The 21,551-nt window shown below is 40.1% G+C and overlaps 4 protein-coding genes across 5 annotated transcripts in view; 2 read left to right on the top strand and 2 right to left on the bottom strand.

Annotated features, from left to right (window-relative positions):
* Positions 1–1,639: 1,639 nt before the first annotated feature.
* On the top strand, positions 1,640–4,161 carry LOC6631516 (enolase-phosphatase E1). Its single transcript, XM_002055277.4, has 2 exons — positions 1,640–2,169; positions 2,694–4,161. The coding sequence occupies exons 1-2, from the start codon at positions 1,878–1,880 to the stop codon at positions 4,055–4,057; spliced, it is 1,656 nt and encodes a 551-aa protein (XP_002055313.3). The 5' UTR covers positions 1,640–1,877; the 3' UTR covers positions 4,058–4,161.
* A 204-nt stretch (positions 4,162–4,365) lies between these two features.
* Positions 4,366–7,135, bottom strand: p-cup (presidents-cup). The gene is made up of 5 exons (XM_002055278.4): positions 6,334–7,135; positions 5,875–6,267; positions 5,207–5,670; positions 4,774–4,919; positions 4,366–4,710 (listed from the first exon to the last, which is right to left on the bottom strand). Exons 1-5 carry the CDS (start codon positions 6,877–6,879, stop codon positions 4,397–4,399), a joined length of 1,863 nt encoding a protein of 620 aa, XP_002055314.1. The 5' UTR covers positions 6,880–7,135; the 3' UTR covers positions 4,366–4,396.
* Positions 7,136–11,005: 3,870 nt separating this feature from the next.
* LOC6631519 (uncharacterized) overlaps positions 11,006–21,551 on the top strand; it is a 34,350-nt gene continuing 23,804 nt past the window's right edge. The window contains exon 1 of the mRNA XM_002055280.4: positions 11,006–11,235. The gene's annotated coding sequence lies outside the window, so the exon portion shown is untranslated. The remainder of the gene's footprint in view (positions 11,236–21,551) is intronic.
* LOC138911231 (uncharacterized) lies at positions 13,522–18,904 on the bottom strand. 2 transcript variants are annotated; one of them, XM_070209096.1, is made up of 2 exons: positions 17,370–18,904; positions 13,522–17,292 (listed from the first exon to the last, which is right to left on the bottom strand). In XM_070209096.1, exons 1-2 carry the CDS (start codon positions 18,620–18,622, stop codon positions 17,187–17,189), a joined length of 1,359 nt encoding a protein of 452 aa, XP_070065197.1. In that variant the 5' UTR covers positions 18,623–18,904; the 3' UTR covers positions 13,522–17,186. The 2 variants fall into 2 exon arrangements, with proteins under 2 accessions (XP_070065197.1, XP_070065201.1); XM_070209100.1 differs by having other exon boundaries at positions 17,348–18,903.

The raw sequence follows: 21,551 nt of genomic DNA, 5'->3' as shown, positions 1-21,551 counted from the left end.
CAACAGCAGCCAAGAAGACAAAACAAACAAACAAACAGCAACAAAATAAAAATAACAAAAAAAAAAATAATAATAAAAGCGGCAACAGCCAAAAGCCAAAAAACAACAGCTGCGCAGCTGACGTCGCAGTCGGCGGCAACAGCAGCAGCTAGCGTTAACTGTGACAGTGACTGCCAACGATTGCAGCGCGCTGATAACAAGAAAGCAAACATTTTTCTGTTTTTAACAAGCCGACGAAGAAATGCTCTCTGCTGCAGCATTTCAAAGAGTTTGTCAATTGCTGTTGTGCAACACTAAAATGCTATCTGCATGTCTGATCATTTAACTATTAGTTAAATTTGCAGTCAAATAACTCTTAACAGAGCGAAAATTATTTCTATAATCAGGTAGTTTTTTTTTACAAAGAAATTGAGAATGAGAATGAAGTTGCAATCAAAAGTTTTCCACCCATATTTCACCCTCGATGGTGGAATTGAAATTGAAATGCGTATTCTGTCGAACGAAAAACGAGCTGCTACACGACTGACTACCTTAATGCAAGTTTAATTAACTTATTTCACTTCAATGGCAGCTTAAGGCGAGCTAAAATCCAAATTTGCTAAGAGTTTAAGACTTTCCGTTCTGAACCCAGTACAATGGGCGTTATACTAGGATGAATATAGTAAGGAGTTCATCAGAAGCTCATCTTTATTTAAAATTTGGTCATTTTAGGTCTAAATAAGTAAAATATCTAGATATTCGTAATATAGTAAAGATCGCGCTGTTATGCGATTCTCATGAATTCAATTAAGATTACAGACTTTCGCTAGGCTTTGATTAATTCTCTAATTCGTTCGCTCATTATCTTATTTTTTTTTAGTGATATGTATTTGGAAAAGTTTCCTGCTTATAGATGTCAATAAAATAATGTGGATAGTTGGGTAAGTGCTTAGAGACAAATATATGTTTTTTTATATATATAAATTGGAATATATGTTAGGCAACTCTAGTATATATGCTATACATACATTTATGTACACAGAAGAGTTTCTTCTGCTTGACTGACTGACTGCAAACCTTATGATTGTAATTTGTACAGAAACTTTGCTTGGCTCAGCACAAGCCTGTCCAAGCAAAAGGAAAACGTTGTACGAAATGTGCAGAAAAAATAGACACAAAAACGCGGATATATGTGTTGCAAACGTGACGTCATGAGCCTGTATGCCTTAGGTGTTCGAATGTCGGACCAACAAGCGAAAAGTCGCCGGTTCAACTCAAACAGCAAATTAACTCTGTTGGTATTTACAAAGAATAAAGCAAAGCTGATCAATTTATAGCTTTTTGTGTCTGCCCGAAATTAAAGTGAGCTGCAAAAATATGCTACTGAGCATTTGCCCTTTTAACAGCAATCTTTAGACGCGGGCAATGCCGGGCTATTTCGTCTGGTACATAAACAATATTAATAATTGTATAAATAATTGCTTCTGCGAGCGTATACAACAGTTTACTCACGGAAAAAATATTGCAAAAAGCTACAGCAGCAGCTGCCGTTGTTGTTGCTGTTGTCGCTGCCTCGGCCGACGTCGCTGTTGCGTCGCTGCCAGCTGCCTCGGCTGGCGGTTTCCATTTCATTTTTAAGCAAACGCTCGACGCGTTCAGCGTTTTAATATTTAATTCCCGTCACTCGCGAGCGGTTGAGCTACTGCAATTGGCAACAAAACGCGGACGCTGATCGAACGTCGCCAACAACGCGCGTGCTTCTCCTTTTTGTTTTTTTTTTTTTTTGTTGAGTGTACAAAAAAAGTTATACAGATTTTCTGTGATTTATTTTTGTTGCTGTGTTAATTGTGCAATTGATTTAAGGATATTGTCATATTGCCTTGCAAACTGTGATTGAAATGTTGTCCTCGACTGTGCTGCTTGCGTGCGTTTGCGCCGGCGCCGTCTCGTTGCTGCCGCTGATTGTGGCACGCAGCTACAGCAATGGACTCATCTTTTACGAGCTGGGCACGCACACGCCGTATTTGCCGCCAACGGTGAGCGTGTCGCGTGGCCGCAACTTGGCCAGCGTTAAGTATTCGGAGAAGGGCTCCATTTGGTCGACATTCGGGCAGCCGTGCGAGTGCCGCGCCGCAATATGCGGCTGCTGTGCCGGTCTCAAAGTGGATCAATACAAGTTCGATCAGAAGGGTAGGTAACCAAGCGCCTGGGCTGCTGCTGCTGCTCCAGAGATAACAGCAAGAGTGTTGCTTCGCGTGTCCAGTTGGCTGATATGTTTCGGCACCCACAGGCATTTCGGGATCATGCAAAAATCCCATTCATTCCTCTTAAAATCTTTTCTTTTGTGGCACTCGACCCGTTCCCATCTCTAGTGTGTAAAGCGTTTAATTTTGTTGCAGCTGTGGCATGGCCGACACATTGACAGCCAGACAACAGTAACAAAAAAACCAACAACAACAAATTGTTGCTGCTCACATGACATGCTCGCATTTGCCAATCAAAATGCCACAAATCGTTGGCGTAGTTTTTTTTTTCGCATGTTGCCGCTCGGAGCTATGTTCGCTTGGCTTCCAATTGGAACTTGCAACTTCCACCCGCAACTTTCATTGCACTGCGGGCAACACTCTCGCACACACACACACAAACACTCTACTGTCGATCGAACTGTTGTTACTTTCTTTCTAACTAATTGCCATGTGTCTGTGCGTTTGCAGTTTGCGCCAATATAACATTTGTGCCACATTTGAAGGAGGCACAGCTGGAAGTGTATCTAAACGAGCGTCCCTCGTCCAAATATGGCATCTCTCTGCGAAATCCATCGCCCTTCTGCATACCCGTCATGATGGGCGTGCCAATGGCCATGTGCGTCCAGCTGACCGACGTGGCGATGGTGGGCAACAATTTGAACATGTGCATGGACTTTGTGGTCCGACTGGCCACCACAGATCTATTCGAGATGCATTTCCAGTGCATGCGCATGGGTCTCGATGGCGTTCAGTATGTGGACAAGAACGGCAAGCCAGTCCTGCCGCCCGGCGATACGAAAGCCGAAGAGCATGACACGGATACGCTCGAGTATGACTATGCCGAGCTGCCGGAGGACGGGAATCAGCAGACTGAACAGCCTGATATGGAGACCCAAACAGAGGCCGAATTCGAGTCAGAGCCGGAGCCATTGCCAATTGAAAGTGAAATGCTTATGGCTGGGGATCAAGAGCTGGCTGTGTCAGCCAGTGACAATCACAGCGACGGTGACGCTGATGTGGAAGGTGAAGGTGATGTCGGTGTTGTGCAGGCGCAGGCGCAACAGGAGGAGGCGCCACAGCTTGCCGCTGACAGTGCTGGCGAGAGCGACCTAAAGCAAAATGAAGTAATTGAAACAATTACCAATTCAATAACAGGCAACAAGGTGCCAGCAGCAACAACAACGACAGCGACAACGTTGAAACCAGCGCAGCTAGCAGAGGATGAAGTGGAAGCCAGCGTTGAGCAGCAGCCCACAATATCCGAGGAGGTAAAGGAGGAGGCTGGAACAGCAGCGGCAGCAGCAGCAGCAGTTGCAGCAATGGCAGATGACAGTGACAATGAAGTGAATGTGGATGATGAGGAAGAAGTAGAGGAAGATGACACTGAGCCTGACGCACAGCAAAAGCCAGCTGAAGCGGCAGAGGCATTGTCCGAGGGGCAGCAAGCAGCGGATAGTGTGAACAAAACCGAAGCAATGGACCAAACGGAGGAGGCGCAGCAAGCTGAGGAGACGCCAGCAGAGGCTGATGATTATGATGATGAGGATGCTGATGACGGTGATAATGATGATTCCGATGATGGCGATGATGGCGATGATGTTGATGATGGTGATGATGCTAAAAACGATGACAAGCTGGCGCTAGCCCAGGAGGCGTCAGCTGCTAATGACAATGAAAGCGCTGTCAGGCCTAACGACAGCAGCAACAACAATGAGCCAAGCCGTGAAGCTGTTGATGGCAATGCTAATGGAACTGGGGTTAAGCAGTTGCAACTGCAACTGCAGCAGCGACGACTGCGACGGCTGCTGCTGCGACAGCGCAGCGGCATTTAATTGTTGCAGCAGCAGCAGCAGCAGCTTTGGTTTCAGCAGTAACAGCTGATTGTTAATTTATTATAATTGTTAATGAATTGTTAATGCTAAATGCTTGTTAATTAATACATATTTATTGCTAACGTAGAAAAAAAGTCAACAAATAAAAGATTAAGCGAAAGAAAATTAAGAAAAAAAAAACTCAAATGGAAAAACGTATAAAAGATTAAAGAAAACAATTGGAATCAAGCGGCAGCAACAAGAACAGCAGCAGCAACAAGAACAGCAGCAACAGTTGCTGTCGCTGCTGCTGTTGTTGCTGTTGCTGTTGCTGTTGTTGTTGCACCTCGTCACACCCCTTCATTGACTCAAGTGCTCTAAATTATTTTCAGTCGAGTCAAAAGATGCCAGCGAGGGGCGTCCCTTGCGCCTACGGCCTTTCGGTAAATTGTGTTCCGATTGCTTCTTACGCTGATAATCCAGTTCATAATCGTTGACCGCATTGCAAAGCGCCAGATAGGCCTGCAGCTTGGTTGACTTTAGCCTGGCGGCCAATTGCTTGGCCTTGCCCAGAGATTCGCTGAGACGCTCGAAGCGATTGAATATCGCATGCACCTGACAAATCAGAAATGTGATATTGAAGCGCCAAACAATGCTGTTGCAGATGCGTGCCTCTAAAAGTTGGCCACATAAATTAACTTATATTTATAGGAATTTATATATTTATATATATTTACCATGCGACGCTTTATGCGCCATGATCAGGGTCTTGTCGAAACGCGACTCTTTAAAGTGACAGCGCGCTATCTCGAAGAACAGATAGGTCCGTTCGATCGCATAGCGAGAGTGGATTAGGCGATCCTTCAGTCGATTCAGTTTCTTTCTGCAGTTTAAGTAAGTCAGATTGGAGTTTGGAATAGCAATTAGTACTTAATAGTTATGATCAGAGTTAGCGATGGACATGCGCCGTTTTTGTTCTTTAATTTTGAATATAGAATATAAATCTTATTTACTTGAACTTAAAACCGAGCTCATCAATGTGGAAAATCAAGCCGAACCCAAATGCAGAGTATTGCTTAACGCTAAACCTTACCATCGACAACTATTTTTGAATACGATATGTATCTATATATATATAAGTGTAACATATTTATTCCCCCAAGCACTTACGTAACACGACTAAGTCGCTCATCATCCTTGTCAATTTCACTGTATACATTGGGCCCTCCAAATGTGATAGTCTGCTCCTTGACGCGATCCGTGGGCAGCAAATAAAGCATCGAGTGATTTTTAAGATCCAGAAAATCAATATTCTTTGGCACCGCACACCGATCGATATGGGCCAGTGCCAATATGTTGTACACCTCGGTCACGAACTCCCACTTCCACGGCAGCGTTCGTTGTGTCTTCAGCTCAATGCTGCTGGACATGATGTGCTCAATATAGTCGGTCAGACGCTCGATGTCCCGTTCCTGGCGCCGGCGGTGCACTTCGCGCAGCATACGGAAGCAGTCGCGACGAGTCTGATACTCCACACGGTACAGATAATTCTCGCGGTTCTTCTCACAGATTTTGCTAACACGACATTTCACCTGCCTGCAGTGATACAGTGGGCTGCGGGTATGCATCAATTTCTGTAAACAGGCGGCATAAATCGTAATCAAAGGTGAATGGGAATATAGGAAAGAACGATTATCTACGGCACACCGAAGCCTAAATACCCATTAATGCTACATAATATTGTATTCAAGTTTGATGTGCTTTTGCGAATGTGTCAGATGAATAGTAAGGCTCGAAAATGACAAATCCGTCTGGGTATAACAAGAAGCCAGGCGTACCATGAACTTTTTGACAATTGCATACTGCTCAGAGGCCAGCTCAGACATGTAGGGCGTGGAGTAGTGCGACAGTGGATTGAGAAAGTTTTTGTCGTTTTGCAGTTGACCCAGCATGACCACATCGATGGCGCTCTTGTGCAAATACTGATTGTTGTAGACTCTTTTGCAGACCTGCCGACGTGCACGCTCCAGCGGTGAGAGCAGGGGCTTTTGTATGTCGATAACGCTCTCCACGTCGCAGTCAAATTTCTCGCTTAGCTGCTGCCAGAGAGGGCGTGGCATAAACACAACGGATGTTCGGCGAGCGCGTGCCACCTCCGTTATCAACGGCCAATTGTCGAGCAGAAACGGATGGAGGCTATCGCCAAGGGTATCCTCGAGCACACCAATTGTCTACCGTATAAAGATGCCAAAAGGATTGTTAGGACGGGGTCCGTGAGTCAACATCCAAGAACTCACGTGATTTGCACGCAACTGAAAGCGATCCTTGATAGATTGTCCTTGATACTTACGAGCCTCAATGTTCAGTTGGACTAGATTGTCTTCAAAGCGATTGCACTCGAATAGTGCATCGCATTTGTTCATTAAATAGCCAACGTTCGAGAGTCCCTGTAGCTCCAACAGCTCGTGCGCCTTTTGCGCATCCTCCCACGCCAATTCCGGCTGGGCAATTGACCGTCGACAAAGGCTACGCTTATCCAGCGCATCGGAGGCTAAGCTGCAAAACTGTCCATCAATTGGTTTGCACCTTTGCCCAGCCGGATTCGTCGGTCCGTCAAAACAGCAGGTGTCATCCCCCTGACTTTTGCATACGGACAATGCGCGTGTAAAATATTCCAGGGCCTTCTTGTTGCGCAGCCGACAGCCCCAGTCCTTAAACAAGTTCGACTGGGTGCAAAGCGGCAAATCGATGCGCTGCCACGGTTTCAGATCTGGATGCAGGGTGCCCGCCCGTGTGCCAGCCGTAATGGCTGTGCCAGTTATTATCTCACTAAGCAGCGACATATTTGGTTATGAATGTGTTGGATATTGAAATTTTGTACGACAGCTCAATACTTGCGCTGAATTTGTATTATGTAAAATTTTGGCAATAACTTGACGTAATTTTTAATCAATCGAATTGACAAACGAATTTCGAATACGAATTTCGAATCTGTACAAAATGTTCATGTTAAGCCAGCCTGGTGCCAAGCAGTGCACGGATCTGCTCTCCAGTTGCTTCCAAACTGTCGCCTAGCATTGCGATTAGAACTTTTGTCTATATACATATACATATCGGAACACAAAATCGATTTAATATTTTATGATGAATATCATAAATACTGAGAAATTTCTGTAATTTATTTGTGTATTTTTAAAATGGCAGTGCTTGCCATGGATATTTTTCACTGCCATGAAACCAATTTCGCATCAAACTGTAGGATACAGTATAAATAGTCCTAACCATTACTGGTCACAGATTGGTTAGCACTCATGCCGCTAGACTTGCCCCTATTTATTCTAATAACTCTATGGAAAAGTGGATGTTGTTTGTCTTCAGGGAAAAATGGAAGATAGATCGGATGATATTGATCTAAATGTCTTTGTTAAAAATCTATTCATGTTGAATCTCTAAGGTCTTTTTAAGGTTAGGACCTCCAAGTGCTTTTCAGCTGTAAGCTTTGACCCAGGTTGGAACCAGGTGCGCGTTACTTTATTATTTGGGTTCAAGGAGGCAGGTGGATCGGTTGGCATTAATATGGACCAATAAGGGTACAAATTTCGTTTGGCTGGAAGATTATCAACTTTTCTAAGTGTTAGTACCCCAAGTGCATTTTGTATCGGGATGGAACTAAGTGCTCGTCTCTCCATCGAAAATAACTATTTTCGTCAGCTATTTTAGGGTTATGCTTTGCCCCGCGATGCAACCAAGTGCTCCTCTTTCAATCGGCTGTATTTAAGGAAGAACGGGAGGTAGATCAGTAGGCGGTACAATGTATCTATAATGGCCTATGCTTCGTTTGCTCAGAAGCTATACCTGTTGTATTTGTCAGATCGTATCAGCTAACAATGATGTCTAGGGCTGAAACTAAATGTTACTTTCTTAATCATAGATAGATCGGTCGAAAACATAATGAACCACTAATCGTTTAGCGACTTGCGAGTTAACTAACCTAGCCCAGCTGGAAACGATTGCATCGTGGTCAGCGTCTTCTTTCTTCTCACACCGACGCAGATAGAGCTGTCGGATAATCACAGAAGTTAACGCTATTGGCCACGGTTCCAACAAACGATGCAATGTTCACGCAGCGAAAAACTAATAGAAACCACCAAAAAACGTAGAAGAAAAATAATACCCTTTCTCATTTTTTGTACCCATTTTCAATGGTAGAGAGAAACAGCTCAGCTGGCAATCGTGACGCGAAAAAAAAAAAAAACAATAACAAATAATTACCACAGTCATAATCGTGGAATATTATATAACTTTTAAGTTGTTGCTGCTGCGGGGCAGACCAAATTATTTAATTATTATTTTATTTGGGTTTTTGTTTTGTGCTTTGTTTTAACCGCTTCGTTCGGGCTAGACTTGGCCCAAATGCATGGCCAGCCACGACGATTTTACAACAATTATTACAAATATTTACTCGAAATGTAATTTGTTTAATTGTTTTTATTTTTATGTCATTTTTTTTTTCTCTCGCTTATCTTGGCTGTTGTTGTTTTTTTTTTTTCACATAATTTGTGCATTTCTTTTGTTTTCTTTGCATAAGCGCAACGCGAATTTGAATTTGTATTTCAATTTTGTTGACCAGACGCTCGACTTGCCCAGACATGGGGCTTGAATGGTCAGAAGACGGTGGGAGGGACGGAAGAAGAGGACAGAGATGTTGGCAAACGCTGATGAGCGCTCGAATTGTTCGCATTTGTATGCCAACGAGCTGTGGGTGTCACTTTTTACGTTTATTGCGGAAAGAAAGTCACAAAAAGGTAGCGAAACTGTTGCTACTGTTCCAGCAGCAGGTGGTGATGCCGGCAGAAGGGGGGCCAACGGGGTATGCCACTTGAGCGACAATTAAAGTTGGTTTTTTTTTTTGCTGTCTGAGTTTTGGCAATAGCGCAACGTGTGGCCAAAAGCTATAAATAAATACAATCACACATACATAGGTACACACTTACATATGAGGAAACCGTGGGGTCAGGCAACACTGGAAACTGGCTGCACAGCATGTCAATTAGGCGGCATACAGTCACTCTCAAACCGTAAAGAAATGCACGACTCAGTGTTGTAAACCGCGAACTCTTAAGGCTAAAAAATACGAACTCTGCCCGAAATAGTTTCTTTAATGTTTCTCAGAAAACTCTTGTAATCTATGGACTAGAATAAGTGTCTTTCTAAAAGTAAAGTATATGATTGCGTCGATCTTGGAAGTTATCAGCGTGAAACTCTTTTTTTTGGTATTGGAATAAGAGGGTTGAGGGTATCCCCTAGAACATCTTACTTGTTTTGCTGACGCAATCCCCCCTCAGCAGCTATAAGAGCTAAGAACTTCATTTAGAATAGTATTTCTTTCTGGCTCTCACTCAGCTAAAGTTTTATGGTTTTGCACTTACACACATTTGAATTTGTATATATTGATCTTTTGAAAATTTCATAACGATCGGACAATAAGCACCGAAGTTATGCAAGAATACATATTCAATGGTGCGGGGCTGAGTGGAGACGCACACAAGCCATTCGGAATGGCAAGTTCACAGCTTTACGCCCCATTTGGAGCACAAAGTTGGTAACACCTTTTGACAGCAAAAAAAAAACAACAAAAAACAGTCAGTGTAAACATGTCAGTATTTATTTATGCACCCTGTTGCATGCACCGCGCTGCACTCGAGATGCACCCAACTAAAATGACGCCTACCCCCGCCCTCCCTTATGACAGGTGCAAATTGAGTTAAGCCCAACTGGCACTTACTTTGACTCGGCTGTGACACATAAACACACGAGCTACATATGCTCATTACGTCGCAGTGCAGTTGGAAAGCGTTTGGAAATATTCAGATGTAGGCTAGCTATTGAAGGCGACAGACGAAATTGGCACATCAATTTCCATTTAACTGTAACTGTTATTGTCACATCAACTCTGTAAATATAATTACTGTGCGTGTTACTGAAACTGTTAATATTGCTGTTAACATAACTATGATATAACAGTGATCTGTTACTTTGACTGATCTGACTGCATATGTTGCTGCCTCTGTTAAAGTTACTCAGACTATGACCGCAACTGTTACTGTGCTTGTTACTGCAATTGTTAATATTCCTGATAATATAACTGTGATATTACAGTGATCTGTTAGTTTGACTACATATGTTGCTGCCTCTGTTAAAGTTACTCGGACTATGACCGCAACTGTTACTGTGCTTGTTACTACATCTGTTAATGTTGCTGATAATATAACTCTGATATTAATGTGATTGTTACTGCTACTGTTAAAGTAACTGTTGTAGTGACTACGACTGCAGTTATTACTGTTGCTTTCAATATAGTTGCATAGATATTATTAGTGGGACAGTCAATAAAAGTGATTGAGTTGCCAGCATGGCCGAGACTAACAAATTAGCAAGCGATAATGGGCACATAAACTTAAATACTACTTTGGCAGTTACTGTGATCTGTAATTGCTACTGTTACTTTTACTGTTGCTGTTGATGTTGTTGTGACAGTAAGTTTGTCTGTTACTGTTAAGTGTTATATTAATACTACTTTCACTTTGACTGTGAGCCGAGCGCAGCGATGAGAGGCGCCCAAGTTTGATAATTACTGCGATTGGCAGACTAATGCTTTAGTAATAATAATTTGAAACTTGGCCTCTACAAAATAATAAAGTATGTAATTTTGGTTTATTTTATTTAAATATTTTTTTATTTTTTTTTGATATTTATATCAGTCTACAATTTACTATTATGTGGAATGCCTGTGGACAAAAGTTAAGCGGCAGTAATGGGGAACAGTAAGGGGCAGTAAGTCGGTCGGTCGGTCGGCCGACATTCGTTTCGGTTCGGCATCGTGCGGCAGGCGGCAGTTGGCTGCTAGCTGTTGGCAGTTGGCAGTCGGCTTCGTATTTGGTGCAGCATCAGTCGCCGGACTTGATTCAGTTCGCTTTTGTCTCGCCCAGTGGCAGGTTGTCCCAGACGGTCCTTTGCGAGCAGCCCGACGCAGTCAACGCTCTCGACGTACATTTTCAGTTGACAATTTGAAAGCGGATTCATCAACTAAGGCGTTGCCGAGGCATCCTTGTCAACAGTGCTCATCAGTTGGTTTCTTGGCACTTGATACCGGACAGATTGCATTCTGCACTGACTGAGAGATTGGCCAAGCATTTGGCGTAAGTATTTAGCTATCAATTCTTGGCATTCTTGTTGTAAAGATGTTTTTCCTGCGATTAACTTGCATATCTCTTGTGGCTTAGCCAGACTCAATCAAATATCCCATTGACAACATCTCAATATCCTTTGACATGTATAGGTCTGTCATCAGGCTGGCCTCATTTATTATTTATCTGTCGGCTCGTTGCACGCACTTTTGTCTGACAGTTTAACACAGCGGTCGACAGAAATAAAAATCAAGTATACGCCGCATAAACACTTCAATGCCATTAACATGAATCTTTCATTTAATTTCGGGTTCATACTCGTACACATGATACTTTATGTTGCCCCCGTGCGTGTTTTTTGTGTCTTTCGCCTGTTACTTTTTTTTTTCATCTTCTTCTTCCTTTTTTTTTATGGACAAACTTGTACCATTTGTTTGCTCGCTTAATTTGCGCCTGCTTTCTGTTGAGTGCCACATGGAGCTCGGTGAATGCAACTCTGCGGCACTGATCAATATGCTGATAAGGGCACATGCTCAACAAAAACCCGGCCCATCGTCAAACTGTCAGCATATTTCATACACACTTTTCAAATCTAATATTTATGGCAGACGATTTTGTGTCTCGTCAGCAGCTGCTGGTCGGGTGGAGCTTGGCAGCGGTGGCTCAATGCATTTTTTTTTTTTTTTTTTTGGTTAACTGTAATTTCCAGCAGCAGCCAAAACTCAGCACCCGCCAGTCAACTTTATCGCTGGCGACTGATTGGCTTCGTTTGCCAGCAATTGTTGCAGTTGCATAATGTTTGCCAAATCAGCCGTGTGAGGCACATGAAGGTGTGGGGCATGCGACAAGCGGCCGCACACAATCATCTTGAAATTTATGCAAAAGAAAAGACTCTGAGTGAGCTACTGGCGCCACCTGGCGGAGGGCACATGATGGAATTCGTAGAATTCTGTGTAAAAAATAAAATACTCGTAAACTTTGCAAATGGCTTACAACAGCGAAGCGGATTCCGAATTCTGAATTCCGGATACCGTATTCAGGGCACCACACACACACAATAGCAACCACCATGCCCCACTGTGCCCAGCTATGCAACAGTTTTGTGGCATTTGTTTAATTTAATTGGCTTAAGACCTGCTTGAGCCCCGGGCGAGCTGAAATTAAAACGAAATGCTGCTCGGCCCAAGATGAGATCATTGACCTCTAGTTGTAACTGTGTCGGGTGTGTGGGCAGCACGGGCAGGTCTGGGTTGATTCTTTTGTGCAAATTGTCGCAAGAGCATCGTTAAACGTCTCGCATCAAATTATCGTTAGATTTATAGCACTTGCCCTCAACAGTGCCGCTGCCGCAAGCGTTCGCCGTGTTGCCCGCTTTGCGGCGCCACACTTCAGCTTTTTTATGGCCTCAACGCTCTTGACTGAGGCGACCAGCAAAGTTTCATTGCCCTTTTGATTTTTTGCCAAATGGGCTAAGGAACTGCAACTGAATGCATTTTTTATGCGGCAAAGCTAGAGCATCTAAAACTGGGAGTGTGGCAAAAACTAAAGCTGCAACATATTTGCGTGCGAAATCCGCAAACAGATGAATTTTGCAATCATCGAATTTTTGCTGCTTTCACAATTTTGTATGATTCAAAAACAAATATACAAATTGCATTTTAATAATTGTTATTATTTTTGGATTTATATATTTTGGAATAAATAACATTTATCATTGTGCAGCCGAATATTGGGCAGCAAGAGTGCAGGCACAGCTGGTTTTTGCTTGAACCTTGTTTCTCACATGTTCTAACAATTTTGCGTGGAACATAATATTGCTTGAATCGTAACAACTTCTGGCAATATATGATTCCGGTTCAGGTAGTCAGCTAAGACGCTTAAAGGTTCCATTTAAGGTCAATGCAAAGTTGGAATTCCGGCTTCGCAACGATTTGGTTAAAAAAAAATTCCGTTTCAGTTTTAGTTTATTTTCTAGTTTATTTTCTCAACAAATGCAATCGAATTTTAATCTAATTAATTGTCTAGTCAAACGAAAAAATTTAAACAAAGCAAGTCAAAAGAACTAAAAACGTTGCAGTAGGGTGTAAACGACTGCGCAATACTCTGTTTAAAGTAGAGTCCTCTTGAATATGTTGCTGGGTACTCTAAGACTTTATGCACTAAGTTTTTGGAATATTGATTTGTGCAACTTGCGGGGCGATTGTGGGCGTGGGCGCAATATTTTTGGCTCCATCTTATGAGTAGAGTTCCTCATTTATATATATGTATGTATTGTAATAGTATGATTTTCTTCGTTGATTTAACTTATGTTCGGGTTGCCTTTTTATTTTTAACAACACGTCTTCTTACTGCTAGTACTGTAGAGAGACTGCCTTCCACTTCTTCTCTGCAGCCGCTTTTCTTTATCGATATTTACTTATCGTACTGTTATAATTAACATAGATAGTGACACTATAATACCCTGGCTAGGGTTACCAATGATGCTCTTATCCTATTACAACTCGGCCATCCTGACAAAGAGAGCTCCCGATCTCTGTCTTTTATATGTGTATCTATCTTTATAACTAATGCTTATTGCCTATTTTCGCATCCAATGCTTAAAGTTTTGGCTATTCCAGATACCAACGTACGGGTTGCGAGATAATTGAAAGCCTTCTACATCCTTTAACAAGTATCTATCATTTTTTAAAATCTTTTCTATACTATAAGGCCCTTTATATCTTGGTATTAACTTTTTTGAAACTCCTGGTGTGCTATCAAAATTTTTTACCATGACATAGTCACCTATTTTATATTCTACTGATACTTTCTTCTTTTTATTAATCCGCTCTTCATTTCTGATTTGAGCTTCTTTTTGATATATTTCTCCACTCTTTCTTATATTTTCTAAATTTCTTTTATCACACGTGTTCACCTGTGTAAACTCTTCTAATTTTTCTTTTAATTCATCAACAACTTTTCCTTTCTGTTGTAATCCGAATAACATTTCGCTTGGAAATTTCTTTATGCTTTTGTGTTGTGTGTTGTTTATTGCATATTCAACATTTTCTATAATAACATCCCAATGTAAACCATTTTCTGGCTCCGCCATTTTTGCCATCATCGGACCCAAGTCTCTATTCAACCTTTCCACCTGACCATTTGCTTGCGGACAACCCGTTGCTATTTTAATATGCGTTACTCCCTCATTTTTTAAAAATTCATCAAACTCTTTTGCAGTAAAACAACTCCCTCTGTCCGATACAATGAACTTAGGTCTACTATACGCTCTGAAATAATCTTTTAATGCCTTAATCGCTTCTTTCGTACTTGTTGTCTTTGCTGTATATAGTCTAACAAATTTTGAAAATCCGTCAACCACCGCCAATATATATTTATTAGCCCTTCCTGCATTAATTGGTCCATAATGGTCTATATGGATCATCTCCCACGGTTTGTTTCCTTTCGGTATGCTATGTAATAGTCCTTCACTCTTACCCGTCTTGGGGGCGAAGGCAATGCATTTTAAACAATTCCCTATATGCTTTATTGCTTTTTCCTTAATATATGGGAACCAGTAACTCTTTCCAATGGCATCGATCATCTTATCTCTCCCAGCATGTCCCAACTCATCATGATATTTGTAAAGTACATGTTCTTCCATATCCTTTGGTACATAAAAAACTAATCTGCCATCATTTGTTTTTCTGTAAATGACCCCATTTCTCATTTCGAATAGCTTGTGCTCTTCTTTTTCTAACATCTTTCTAATATCTACCAGTTTGTCATCTTTGCTTTGGCAAATAACTAAATTGTCCTCAAAACTATTGGATTCAATAACTAAAATGTCCTCATAACATCTGCTTAACGCATCCACATGTTGCATTTGCTTGCCCGATCTATGCACTAACTCAAAATCGTAATTTTGTAGTTCTAACGCCCATCTAGCAATTCTCGGATTTAAATCTATTTTGTTAAGCGTTAAAGTTAAAGAGTTGCAATCTGTCATTATTTTAAATCGTTTTCCCTGCAGATATATACGAAATCTGCGTAATGCGTAAATGATGGCTAGCGTTTCTAACTCAAAACTATGATATTTAGACTCTACTTCGGTTGTTCTTTTAGAAAAATAAAAAATCGGGTGTAATTTCCTATCTTCTTTTTTTTGAAATAAAACAGCCCCAAATCCCACTGCGCTGGCATCACAATGTAGTTCTATTTCTTCTTTGTAATTATATATTGATAGTACTGGCGCCTCTAACAATTTATCTTTTAACATATTAAAACACTTAAACTCCTCTTCTCCAAACTTGAATTTCTTATCTTTTTTCAATAAATCATATAAGGGTTTAGCTAATATAGAAAAGTTTAAAATGAACCTCCTGAAGTAGGAGCATAACCCTAGGAAACTTTGTACTCCCTGAATTTTGTTTGGTATTGGAAAGGATTTAACCGCTTCTAACCCTTTTTCATCAGCCCTAACGCCTTTACTATCCACCACAAATCCTAAATATTTAACGCTGCTTTTAAAAAATTCACACTTATCTAATTTCAACTCTAATTTGTTTTGCACCAGTCTTATAAACACTTCCTTTAAGGTCTCCATGTGTTCCTTTATGTTTGTACTTGCTATCATAATATCATCCATGTAAACAATTACCTTATTATCTTTTATCATATCACAAAATATGTTATTAACAAATCTTTGAAATACATGTGGCGCAGTTTTTAAACCCATGGGCATCCTAAGAAATTCATATTGTCCTAAAGGGGTAACAAATGAAGTGTATTTAATAGATTGCTCATTAACAAAAACATGAAAATACCCGTTTTTTAGATCCAACTTTGAAAATACTGTTTTTCCGCATAGTCTGTCTAATAAATCGTCGATCAATGGTAGCGGGTAGTTGTCTCTACATATAATTTTGTTCAGTCTTCTAAAATCAATACATAACCTCATGTCTCCAGTTTTTTTCTTCACTAGTACTATAGGTGATGCATACTCTGAACAACTTGGCCTAATGATTCCATCTTTTAAATAGTCGTCTAATAATTCTTGCAACTTTTCTTTTTCCATATAAGATAACCGCCTAGGTGTACAATTAAATACTTTGTCGTTTTCTAATCTTATGCTTAACTCATGTCTTAATTTTGGCTGATTTGGCCTTTTCGCTTTTACATAAGTATTTTCAAATAAATTTTCAAATTCACACTTTGTGCTGTAATCAATATCTTCACTTAAAATATATATATTTTCTCTTTTGTTAGAATCTTCCCAACTTATTGTTAAGATATCCTTCTCAAAATTCTCTTCTAACACTCCCATGATTTCGCTATTCACTGGCGCTTCATTAACATGATTATTAATTTTAACTGCACTGTTTCCTATATCTTCTATAATCACTTTTTCAATCCCGGTTTGATTATAGATAATTTCATCACTAACAACTTCTTCACTATCAGGTTCGAGCTTAAGCTCTCCATAACTAACTATCTCATCACTAACAGTTTCGATCCCAATCACTTCATTTCTAACTATTTCACCACTAATTATTTTATTTCTAACTATCTCATCACTACCAATTTTATCACCAAGCGTTTCCGGACTAACAATTTTCTCACTAACTAATTCATCACTACCAGTTTCATTACTGACTATTTCCTTATTAACGATTTTATCATTTAACAATATAGTTTCATTTTGCTCGTGTTTGATATCTTCATCGTCCACTTTTTTTTGTTTTTCTTTGTAGCTTGTAGCTATGATATCATTTTTACCATTATTCTGGTGATCAACTTTATGCCCGTTCACAATTTTTAATGTTCTTAAATCAATATTTAAACCAAAAGAATCCATAAAATCTCTACCAAGCACAGCGTCATACCTCATAGACTCATTTGCCACAATTATAACATTAAAATAAACATTTATTAACTTTTTCTTCATAAAACATAAAATTTTTCCAAAATTTTTCAATTTACTTTCATTTAAACCTACATACGAATTTGCATCTGGCATACGCTTTACTTTTAATGGCACAAACTTTTCCTTTAAAAATGAAATAGGGCTGCCAGAGTCTATAAGGCATTCTGCAATTATTGATTTGTTAAATGAGTTACTAAAATGAATTCTTAAGTATCTTACATATTTGTTTTCCATATCATACTTTTTATTTGGACATCCTGCTATTAAATGATCCTTTGAGCCGCACGCATAGCAAGATCCTGCCTCCCGTTTGGGCTTTAAACAATCTTTGGCCCAATGGCCCTTAACATTGCAATTGTAGCAACGTTGTTGTTTGTCCGCCTGTGCTTCCTGTGCAGTTTGTTTCACTACATGGTTTCGTACCCGTTTAATTGGCAACTTTATAGCTGCAAACGCACGTAAAATTTGAGCCGGATTGGTAAAGCAATGCATACTAGCTTGAGTGCGCAAGTTTTCGCAAGGTATGCCTCGAATAATACCCTCCATTAACTCCTCTACATCAATGTTGATGTCCTGTGCCAATATGCTTTTTTCGCTAAAATATGTGGCGAACACCTCATCTGGTTTCCAAACCCGATCCTCGAACTTCTGTCGTAGTTCCGACTTCGAAAATCCTCCCCCGAAGGCCAAAACCAATTGATTTAGCATCTCGTCAATCGGAGCAATGATGCGCATAGGGTCTGCATGCAACCACTTCAAAGCACCGCCTTTCAATTTGCTTATACAAAGCAAGTGCTGTTGCATATCATTTAGTCTGTAGATCTTGGCCACATTGAAGAATTGCATTACCCATTTACGCACCTCACTTTCTCCAGTAAATTCTAATAAAATTTCCTTGGCTAACATCATCGCTCCAGTTTGGATGCAATTATTTAAGTTGCCTCCGACAGCGTTGCCACTTTCGTCGATCCTTCCAGCTGCCCCAGCGTTGCCCGCTGCACCAGCGTGATCAGCTGCACCAGCGTTGCCATCCGTTCCAGTGTAATCAGCTGCACCAGCGTTGCCATCCGTCGACCGTGGTCTTTCTTCAGTGTGACCATCCTCTAGCTGCAATAAATCGCCGACTTCACTTTCTTGCTCTCCCCCGTCGCTCCCGCCGATGTGCGAGTTGCGGTTCACCGTTACTTGAAATTCTTCTAGGAATTTTCGAGACGCTTCAATTTCGAGACGCATCAATTTCAGCATCTCGGCGCCATTTGCTATTTCGTCACGCTGTTGTTGCATTATGTTTTGCAACTCATTTTGAGCCTCAATTGTCTGTTCCTTGTTACGTTGAACTTCAAGTTCCTTTGCAGCATCGTCTCGGATATCCACTGGTACCTTATTTAATCTCGCCATCAGCTCAGTTTTGGTACCCTCTGTTGGCAAATTTAGTAATGCCAACCAACTTTTCAATGTCGCTATTGACACGTCATTTATATTTATATTTTCCATTTTGTTGTGTTTTTTTTTTTTTTTTTCTGAGTCAATCCCACTTCTGATATTGTAATAGTATGATTTTCTTCGTTGATTTAACTTATGTTCGGGTTGCCTTTTTATTTTTAACAACACGTCTTCTTACTGCTAGTACTGTAGAGAGACTGCCTTCCACTTCTTCTCTGCAGCCGCTTTTCTTTATCGATATTTACTTATCGTACTGTTATAATTAACATAGATAGTGACACTATAATACCCTGGCTAGGGTTACCAATGATGCTCTTATCCTATTACAGTATGTATGTACATATAGTTATATAATGCACAAATAATATACTCATGTTTCCTTTGTGAGTCGAGCATAAAAAATGCTTTCAGCTTTGCATTGAATTCAGTTCTTTATTCAAATGAGTGAAATCAATTTTGTGAATTTCAAAAAAATAAAAAACCAATTCAATTTGTAATTCAATTCATTATTGCATATTGAATGAATACATATTTATGCTAAAATTTATTTCATTTTCATATTATTTAAATGAATGCATTGAAAATGTGGCAATTCAATCCCCGAATGACTCGCACTTGTTTATAGCTCTATTAAGAGCTGTTTTTTTTTTTTTTTAGAACTGAACGCAACCTGATTTTATTTTGTATTAAGCTTTAATGTGACGTATTTCGTAGGCAATCTGGGTTTGCAATTCGCATTCATGTAATTCAAGTGCTTTTGCAGTATTTGTATTCCGTGCACCTACGTGCTTACCCGACAGTAGGAATTCCGAGCCCATAAAGCTTATGCATCTGTTCTTGATCAGGACGACGAAACTATAGAATCTAAAGATCGGAAAATCGAAATATATATTACTGTGAACTATGAGCTGAACATGTATAGCTTTTTTTTTTTTTTGAATACTTCCCACATTTTGTGGAATATCAATATATATGGATTTTTTAATCTGGTTACAACTCGAATATTTTAAGAGCTAGTGACATTAAACATGATATTATTACGATGCCACAATATGACTGTTTAATACTTTTATAACACCTGTTATTACCTGTTTTTTCCAAAATAGAAAAAGCGCCATCTTCCTTGCAACTTTAGGCTTGTGTCTAAGTATGTACACACATTTGGCTGCCATATTTATGCGTTAAAATTTCTGCATGATCGGACTGTAAATATCAAAGTTATTCTAGAATGTATTTCATATAACGTGTAGTCACTCCCAGTTGAAAGCACTTCCTTGCGTTTTTCTTTTGAAATATCTTGTAGGAAAGAAGTCAAGTTCAAAGTCAAGTTCTACTGAAATGTCATAACGCACTCCGAGCCTAGAACTCGTTAGAAGTCACCTTTGACGAGAGCATTTGATGCTCTTCTCGGAAAAGGCGTTTAACGTATACGTAATTTGCATTTCCACAAAATAATGTGTTAAAGATCAGTTAGGTTAGCAATATATCATTATTTTCTTTAGCTACGCTTAGCGAACTTTCGCTTCGACTGTGGCTCTGTAAATCATGTGTTATCTTCATGGAAGATTGCAATTATGACCCCAAACTGGGTTACATGCTTTGAGTGCATTGCACAAGCTGAGTTCCTTCTGAGTGCTTCATAAGTGGACTAAATTTATGCAGCGCCTGCCCCCCGAAAAACGAGAAATGTGACAACACATGCAAGACGCAGGCGGGGCATGCTTGTGCAAGCAACAGGCGCAGCAACTTAGCGAACAACTGAGTGAACAGCTGCGCCCATTCCTAGACCAATCCAACCACCCACCGCCACGACACCAGCACACTTACAGACCACGTCTGCTCGTCTGCGCACAGCTCGTCAACGTGAGCCAAAAACCAACAGGAGGACAAGTTTTGTAAATTCATTAAGCGCTTGAAATATGCATAAACATAATTTGGTTTTTTTTTAATTAACATTTTTTTTTTTTTTGGCAGATTTCATGCTGCGTCTGTTGCCCGCGCAGTGGTTAGAGTGTCCTGTCAAGTCCTCTGCTCTTTTTTGTACTGTCTGCTGATGTCCCACTGGGCGTATGAGCGACAACAGCTGCGTTCTAGTTGCCCGCTAATTGAATCACTTTTGCCATTTTCGGTTGCCTTTTGTCTTGGTCCATTTTGCAACTTCATTCTGTCAGCCAACGAGCTAAACTAGGTTGCGCCAGCATAAATACAACTCTTTGCATGTTGCCTAACCATAATACGTGCTGTTTTTTTTTCTCTAAACATAAAGCATCTGCAAAACCAGATGGTGTGGCTAAATTCACGCCGAAGATTAAATATTCTCTTAGATAAATGACTTGGCCTCATATTGACAGAAACAATATGGTATTGTATTGATTGATCCAAGTTGGTTTACGGTAGCTTGGAAAAGAAAACATTCAAAAACTAATTCTTTGAATTATGCTTTCTGTAAAGTTTTATGACTTGGTTTATGACAATGTGTGTGCATGCTATGCCGCAGGCAAGATTTCCTAAGAAAAAAAGGCATCTAAAAAAAAAAAATTCCCCGTAGCAAAATAGCTGATTGGTTGCATATTTGTAAAAGCTATTCAAATAATTGAAATAAACAAATGTTGTTAAACAAAAAACAATATTTGCTCTATTAAATCGCAAATCGAATGTGTATGCGTTCATGCATTCATTTATTCAACAACTAAACCTTCAATTAAAAGGGACGTAAAATCCCACAAGTTCAGGCAATTAAAACAATAGTATCCAAGGTTATGCTATAAACAAAATCAATATATAAAAATATATTTTAATATTCATAGGAATTATCTTAAAACTTTATGCTTGAAGATTTCATTTAATGTGAGCAAAATAAAATTTGTCAATAGCACAAATCTTTGCCAAACACGACCAATTATATTGAAAACTTAATGGCTTTAACGATATAAAATTCGGCTAAATTTGCTGAGTCGACAAAAGTGAGAAAAGGGAATTT

This window comes from Drosophila virilis, chromosome X (genome assembly GCF_030788295.1).
Source record: "Drosophila virilis strain 15010-1051.87 chromosome X, Dvir_AGI_RSII-ME, whole genome shotgun sequence".
Classification (NCBI taxonomy): Eukaryota; Metazoa; Arthropoda; class Insecta; order Diptera; family Drosophilidae; genus Drosophila; species Drosophila virilis.
Note: the sequence above shows the minus strand (reverse complement) of the source record. Positions and strands in the feature narration are given on the sequence as shown.

Coding starts and splice junctions, on each gene's coding strand:
- LOC6631516 (XM_002055277.4), top strand. CDS start 1,878: ATGTTGTCCTCGACTGTGCTGCTTGCGTGCGTTTGCGCCGGCGCCGTC. Junction 2,170..2,693: donor ATACAAGTTCGATCAGAAGG/GTAGGTAACCAA, acceptor GTGCGTTTGCAG/TTTGCGCCAATATAACATTT.
- p-cup (XM_002055278.4), bottom strand. CDS start 6,879: ATGTCGCTGCTTAGTGAGATAATAACTGGCACAGCCATTACGGCTGGC. Junction 6,268..6,333: donor TTCAGTTGCGTGCAAATCAC/GTGAGTTCTTGG, acceptor TTTATACGGTAG/ACAATTGGTGTGCTCGAGGA. Junction 4,920..5,206: donor GAGCGACTTAGTCGTGTTAC/GTAAGTGCTTGG, acceptor CTTAAACTGCAG/AAAGAAACTGAATCGACTGA.
- LOC138911231 (XM_070209096.1), bottom strand. CDS start 18,622: ATGGAAAATATAAATATAAATGACGTGTCAATAGCGACATTGAAAAGT. Junction 17,293..17,369: donor GCAGGATGTCCAAATAAAAA/GTATGATATGGA, acceptor CAATAATTGCAG/AATGCCTTATAGACTCTGGC.